Below are 7,975 nucleotides of genomic sequence, written 5' to 3' on the forward strand. Positions count from 1 at the left end.
CAATGATGAACTGGGCCACCAATGCAGGCTGAGAGCCTGACCTTCCTTCCACCAGCACAAGGGCCAAGACAACCAATTTTGAACTACCATACAAACCTAAATGAAACATAACTGAAGTACATATGCATATGGATCACATGGTTTTATTTTTTATCAGAAATGGTAAACCTTTTTCTAATTCTCCATTCAGTTTATCACAAACAAATTACAAAAATCAGAAAATAAACTTGTGTATGGTCAGGCAAGAATCAAAATACTCAGTGTAAGCTACAGGGTGTGAAGGTAACAAGATCACAGAGCGCAACATTTGATCTGGGTCGCATTGAGGCTGAATTGATTAAGAAGACTCCACAAGCACCCAAGCTGGCAGTACATGACATTGAACAGCCCCAGCAGAGCAACACACTGCAGGAGCCTGTGCAAAACCTGTCTGTCAGCAACAATGATATACAGCCATGGTCTAATTATCATCAACTGGCAATGAGGACAATATACAGAAGAAAAAAAGTATACATTGATTAATATGCAGACTCTAAGCTTATTTTGCTATGGAAGAGGGGATGTGTGGAAAATCAATTAAATCCACCCAATTAATCTAAGGACAGGTTTCCAAATAGTAATGGAACTAACTGGCTGCGGCATCATCCCTTAACACACTAGCATAAGATTAAGTGCTTATAGAATCTCAAAATCATTTAGGTTGGAAAAGTCCTTCAAAATCATCAGGTCCAACCAGTCCCCCAGCACTGCCAAGTCTGATGGCCCTTAAGTGCCACATCTACAGGTGTTCTGGTTTCAGTCAGAACAAGGTTTATTTATTACTGTAGCCAGGAAGAGGGCATGGCCAGACTACTGTTATTTGATATCATCTCACACCGTGGCAGTAGTCTGGTACTGTTTCACTTTCCATGTCAATAATTTGTCTTACACCTTTTGTTATTAACATTGTTGTTGTTACTGTTTATATTTCTTATCTCATTGTTCTTTCCAGTAAATTCTTCTTATCTCAAGCCATGATTTTCACTTTTTTGTGCCTCTAATTCTCAGGTCCACACAGGAACAAGAAGGAGGGGAGAAGGTGGAAGTGGGGAGCCAGTGAACTGTGTCTGGTTTGGGAGAATCTTGACAGGAGCACTAAATTGGGAAATATTATTCCTAAAGCACAACAAAAGATCTTTTAAATCCCTCCAGGAATGGTGCCTCCCACTGCCCTGGGCAGTCCGTTCCAGTGCTTGACAGCCCTTTCAGTGAAGAAATTCTTCCTGCATCCAATCTAAACCTTGTGCAACTTGAGGCCATTTCCTCTTGTCCCATGCTTGTTACCTAGGACATGAGCTCAACCCCCACCTAGTTACAGCCTCCTGTCAGGCAGAGTATCAAGGTCCCCCTTGAGCCTCCCCTGGATCCCATCTGGTGCCGTAGCTGTGTATGTCTAAAGCATTTAGCAGATCACTGACCATTTCCCCTTGGATTACAGGGCTTCCTTCTGCTCCCCAACCCAATCTTACAGCTCCGGGAACTGGGTACTCAGGGAACAATGAGTCTTACTATTTGTCTTGGGGTGACTTTATGATGTGTATCCCATATTGCTGCCCTATGCCCAGAAATTAACTTTGTGCCTTCCTTTGCCTCTAAACTGAGCCTGAGAAGGGGAAGGAAAAACTGAGCAGAACTTTTTCAAAGCAGTTTGCAGCTTTTTCAAGGTCACACAGAGATAGAGACTTTTTTTTTTCCCCCCCAGCTGTGGCAGGGGAGGGAGGAAGCACCCAGCTTGCTTTTTGCTGAGTCAGTTTTTTGGCCAGTTGTTCAGCTTCTTTTTCTCTGGAGAGAGACAGAGTTGAATTTTTTTCCCTTCCCTGGAATTTCTGATTTTCTCCCTAGGATAAACAGAATTGCCCAATCAAAATTTATAAAGAAATAACATTTATTATGCGACCGAAATATCGGTCTCAAAAGCCACGATCGAGAAAAGCAGCACCGAGCCCGGGGTCGGAGCTGGGTGAACACGTATAGATCTGACCTCTATCGCATCAGACCTCCCAAGTTCACGAGTGCTGCTTCGGCTGGTTCCTTCTCATACAGTTTTTGGGCAGGGTCCGAATTAATTCTATTCTTCTCGTAATTTTAGCATATTCATGAAGTTTTCTTGTCCCGAAGCATGTATGTAAGTGTCTGCTGGTTTAATAGACTCTATGAACTAGTAAGACACAGACATATACGTATAGTAATGTTAAATGTAATACATTATATATGCAAGTATGTTCAGAGGTTAAATATATTTGCATACATTATCTTGATACATAAGGTGTTTTAATGCATTATGTGTATGCATACATGTATATAGATATACATGGACATTTGACAAATACAATTTTTACTTAATTAACCCAAACACAATTTTTTCAACTTCTGGTTATTGCATACCTTTTTTGGAAGGTGTGAAAATGACATCATTCAGAGTACTCAGGACTAAGGATGTCAAGCCTAGAGAAATTCAACACGGGTGAACCAACCAAACAGTGGATGGAGCAAGCTATGCAGAGAGGTGGTACAAGCTCAGACCTTAGAGCTCCATTTTCAAGACTCAACTGCAAAAAGCCCCATGCAGCCTGGTCTGATCCCAGAACTGGCCCTGATCTGGGCACAGGGTCAGACAAGAGACCTCCTTCAGGTGACGCTATCTACCAATTTCTTGACCAAACCTCCACACCCAATAGCTGGTGTTAATTATTTTACTGAGTCACTAAAATAATTACTCTGCTCAGAGAAACAGCTGTCATTTTGTCAAGCAATTAGATTAAGTTACTACACTCTTCAGCTATTTTGCTAAGCTTTGTATTGGAAAAGAACTACTAGTTAAAAGAAATTGTCATACCTTTTCTTCACACAACTTATAAATCAAAACTGTTTATTATCCTTTACAGTTTATTAAACACATGCAAAGAGCAAGTCATGAAGAGCCAAAGGAGATCTATGCTTCTTGTGGGTTTGCCCTGTAATTCAGCACTGATCAATTAAAAGTGGATAAGGGAGATGGTTTACATCTGTCACACAAAGAGCCCATGGGGAAAAAAAATTAAAATTTAAAAACATGAAGATCTTGTTAGCTTCCTCAGGTTTTCATACGTTTTGTGAAGAAGCACAGCAGCTGATCGTGGTTTTTCCACAGAAAAGGCACCTGAAGATCATGCAAGTCTCAAAATGACTGTTGCCCACCAATAAACAAAAGACAAATGAGAAAGCAAGGGAGAAGCTTCTTTTTTTTACTCACTCATTTGTCCACCTGACTGCCAAGGATTCTGATTATCCCAGAGAGCCTGCCCTATGTACCCACTCAGCCACCCACCCCATGGCAGCATCTTAAATAGAAGTGCAAAAGGGATCCTGCAACAAATGCAAACCTTTATCAGGGGAATTTGGGAACAGAATCAACAGAAAGAGGAACTAAAAGTCTGTAATAGAAGCAAAGTAAAGGCTTCTCTCCCCCTCCCACATTTAAATGTAATTTCTTGAAAGATCTACTAGGAAACTAAACAGTGAAGAAACAAATATTTGGAGCCTTCTACTAAAAAGCAAACAATGCCAGAATAACAAAAATAAGAGCACTACATTACCCAGCTTAAAGGAAAACACTGTCAAGCAGTGTAGCTACAAAAATGCTGCTAGCAAGAATTTTCTTGCTTTTTTCTAAGTCCGTGAGAGACTCTTCTCTCACAAAAGATAGTAACAGAGTTCTGTAAACAATGAAACGCCTGCAACCTTGAGAAGCCTTGTTTATAGTATAGTAGAAAAATATTTTGACAATGGATGTTTTAGGATTTTAGCCAGTCACCCCAAGGGGTGGCTGATCCTTTGTCCAATTAGACTATGAAGAAAAAAGTCTATAAAAGAGTTTGTAAAATAATTAAATAGGTCAATCTTGCTGCACAATTCCTGCCTGCTGAATCTTCTCTCCTCCTCCCTACGGCTGCAGGACACTGTACTATACCCTAGGGCATTTTAATAAAGCAGCATCCTTTTTGTCTTTTTTCTGAGGGGCAGCTTATGAGATACCAATATCTTAACAATTTCATTTCAGTCAGCTGGTAAAGGAGTCTTGCTTTGAAACAGGCAGCTAGACCAGTGAGCAGAATAGACATGGCAGAAGCCTGTGCTAACAAGAGGAAATTATTTATAACTTAGGATCATTCACGCAAATTCACAATGATAGTTAGAAGTCTGTTGTGTTTATCTACTAAGACCAGACAATTACTGAAAAACATTAAATGCAAAAATAGGTACTGCAGAATATGGCAGTTTCACAAACCATGGCAGCTCTTGGCCAATGGATTTCCTAACCACAGTGAGTATGATTCACATGAGTGTCAGAAGTAAAATGCTAAGCAACCATGGCATCACCAAGACATCACTACAGAATATTTCCTTTAAAGATGCTAAATCACTATTAATCTGCCTGTAATTTTAGAAAGGAATTCTTCATGTGTAAGATAGATAGAATTTGTTTTGTTCCTGCTTTTTCTCCTTATATCATTTCCCAAGGAAAGCAAAGTACAGATTCTTTGCTGCTTTCCAAAAAGTATTTGTTAAAATGGCAGGGGAAACACTTCATTTCAGAAAAGAGATCTACAAAAAATCAAATTCTAACATTAAAATTCCACTCTTTAGCATAAAAAGTTCAAGTGCAGAACATGCACACACACTATTTCTATTATGAAATATTTTAGTGTTATAAAAACAAGCAGCTTGCTCAAAATATAACCTTAGAGAATCAAGACCGACAAATGTCTTATCACAAGACCACCAGATGTTTAAACGTACCCCACCATTAAACATAAAGAAAAGGGATAAATGCCAAGCCTCAAACATTCACATGGAATGATGGAAGACAGAAAAGCTTCTGTAGAAACATCAGTGCCTTTTTCCAGGCAGATGATGTCTCTCAAAATTCTGGCTATCACTAAGGCAGACACCATTGCAGAGGTCTCTGAGCAGAGACGTTCAATCCTCCTGAACAGTTTTGGTGCTAAATCCAAGCCTCCTTTCTTCCAGCACCTTTGCAGTGGAAACACCTACACAGCTATCTGTAAGGCTTGGGCTACAATGACCCAACAGAAAACCCCATCCTTCTGTGGTCTATCCTGAAGCATGGTCTCAACCATAAAATCTCATTTTTTACTTAAGCTACACACCCAAGGCAGACATTTCCTTCTATTGCATTCAGACAACAAATGGTTGCAAGAAGCTGCTAAAACCCCACCGAGTGCTGTAACTGAAAGCTTTAAACGTCTGAGCATCTCTAGAACTGCTCAGCTTGATACATCATGCTCAATGTTGTCAAGATCATGCCTCAAAGCAAGAGCCTGTGGCTGGCAGCCTTGGCTGCAGGGAAGGAGCGCTGGTATGAAACTGTCTCGTCTTATTCTTGGGGTACTGGGGTCCCTCCTGGGAAGGGCACCTGAGCCACAGACCTGCATCCCCATGCCCTGGCAGGGACGGCGAGCATCCGTCTTTGCTATCAGGCTAAATACTGTCATCCACCTCACCCCCACCCAGTCCCTGATCCCCCCGGGAAAAGCGGGGATTCATAGCGGAGTAAGACAGAAGCCGAGGTATTCAGGCCGAAGTATGGCAAGCAGGGAGCGAAGGAGACCAGGAGGTGACTCACCCCTCCCATACCTTCTTTTTTGAGATCTGGCGGGGGGGGGAGAACCGACACCCAGCTGTGCCAACTCCTCCTCTGGGGTCCGAGCTTGCTTTCAGCCCACCCCGCAGGGACCGCGGTGCGTGCACATCCCCATACGGAGGGAGGGCACAGGGGGACCCCCAGCCTCCGCCCCACCCAGACTGGGGACCCGGAGGAGATACCGCCCGGCCGGGGCGGGCGGAGCCGCCCCGGGGAGGGAAGGAAAGAGGGCGGGCAGGGGCGGCGGCGGAGGGGCGCGGGCTGCCGGCGCCTCCTCTCTGCTGCACTGCAGAGGCGCCATTTTCCCGCGCCTCCGGCCCGCGGGGGGGGCTCAGGCCGGCCCCGACCACCGCCCCCCGGGCACCGCCTTCCCGCAGGGCCACTGCGCCAACAGGCGGAGAGCTCCGGCCGCCGCCCCGCACACCTGCGCCACCCCCGCCCGCAGCCCGGCCCCCGCCCCATGGGGGTATGCCACCGGCTCCGCAGACCGGCTTCGCTTCCCTCCCGGGGCGACGCCCCCGCGTTCCCCACTCGCAGCCTGGCTGCGCGCCCCTAGCCCCCGCCCCATGGGGGGATGCCACTGGGTCACCCGCCCGCGGCGTGCCTGCTCGCGGGGGAAGTTTCCGTTCCCCAGGCCCTGGCGGAGGCAGCCCCAAGGCAGAGCCGGCGCCCCTGCCGTCCCTACGCAGCATTGCCCGTGGACCCCTGCCCGCTGCCGCCGCAGGTGGGCGGCGGCCAAACTTAACGGCGCAGCGCCCCGGCAGCCGAACCAGCGCAGGGAGCCGGACACGCGCAGCAAGGCCAAGAGCGCCGGCCCCGGGACTTCCCAGCCTACTCCCTCCCCGACGCCTCCGCCACCCCCCGGCCTGCCGCTCCTATTGTTCGGCGAAGGGAGAGCGACGGCAGCTGGGGATAGACTACCCCTGGAAAAGCAAACCTCACCCTCCCCGCCGCGGCCAAGCCCACGCCGCGGGGGCGGCTGCAGACAGACAAAGCCCCCGCCTGCCGCTTCCTGCCCCGCTTACCTCGAGAGCCCGGGTGGCGCCGGCGGCCAGCAGCAGAACGGCTAAGTGGGGCAGCATCCCGGCCGGTCGGGAGCGGGGAGGGAGGGGGGAAGGAGGGACGCCGGCCAGCGAGACGCGACGGGGTCCGACTGTAAATCCTCGAGGCCGCGCCGCTGCCGAAGAAAACGACTGATCTGCTGTAGATCCGGGAGCGGCGCGGCGGGGCCGGTCAGCTGATGGCCCGGCCCGCCCCCGAGCGGGCGGTGCACCCGCCCGGCCCGCGGGGACCCCTGGCGGCAGCGCCCGGGCGGTGCGACCGTGGCTCGGGGCAGGCGGACCGGCCCTTCCCTGCCTTTAGTGGTTCTCAGTAGCGTTCCCGCCTCGGCTGCTCGGGTACCGCCGATAACCTTCCTCGAAGGCACCTCACCGCCTGTCCGCCGCCCGCATCTGCAGGGACGGCGACGCCTCCATGCGCTATCCCCGCTCGCTGAGGCACTGCGTTCAGAAACGCAACGCCCATCTTTCCAAGGTGCTCACAAAAACACCCAAATCTAAACATGCTATGTGATTTAGAGGCTATTTAACACATTCTGCCTTTCCTGGCAAGGCTGCACACCAACCCAGGATTTCCCGTTCCTGTCGAGGTGGAGGTGATGAGTCAGCACAGCCGTTTCACACATGACACATACCATCGATAACAAAGATATGCAGGAACATCGGAAGAGCTCGGGCTTATGGCAGATGAACGAGGAAGAAATCAAATGTAAATGTAGGACTTTGTCAAATATTATTAAATCAGGAGGCCAACGCAAATTCTCTGTCTCACCCTCTCAACAGCACTGTTATAATTGGTATAGTAAACCTGTAAGGAGAACTTAAAACTGTGTATTAGGAGCTTCATGTTGAAAGAGCTGCTATTGTAGCCAAAATTCAGTGTGACAGAGCCTGACCCATTCTGCCACTGATGTGCAAACTCTGTGGCAGACTTTCTGCTCCCACTAAGGCTCCCGAGACAGCAGCTGATAGACGTACCCCGTAACAGGGACCTGCAGCCAGGGCGTGTGAGGGGCAGGTGATGGAAATCTGGAGGATGAGTCTGATGAGGAGCAGCTGAAGGAACCTGTGGTGTCCAGCCTGGAAAAAAAAAGTCTCAGAAGGGACTTTCTCACTTTCTGCAACTACCTGAGAGGAGGTTGCTGAGAGGTAGGGATTGTTCTCTTCCCCCAGTATAAATGATAGGGTAAGTGGAAACAGCCTCAAGTTGCAATGGGGAGATCTAGGCTGGATC

At 48.1% G+C, this 7,975-nt stretch overlaps 1 protein-coding gene across 1 annotated transcript in view; it reads right to left on the bottom strand.

Moving 5' to 3' along the window:
• Positions 1 to 6,961, bottom strand: part of LOC104686955 (amyloid beta precursor protein) — a 172,991-nt gene extending 166,030 nt beyond the window's left edge. Inside the window, exon 1 of the mRNA XM_039550395.1 lies at positions 6,709 to 6,961. Within this exon, the coding sequence (XP_039406329.1) occupies positions 6,709 to 6,765 (57 nt within the window). The 5' untranslated portion in view covers positions 6,766 to 6,961. The remainder of the gene's footprint in view (positions 1 to 6,708) is intronic.
• Between the last annotated feature and the right edge of the window lie 1,014 nt (positions 6,962 to 7,975).

Source organism: Corvus cornix, chromosome 1 (genome assembly GCF_000738735.6).
Source record: "Corvus cornix cornix isolate S_Up_H32 chromosome 1, ASM73873v5, whole genome shotgun sequence".
Lineage (NCBI taxonomy): Eukaryota > Metazoa > Chordata > Aves > Passeriformes > Corvidae > Corvus > Corvus cornix.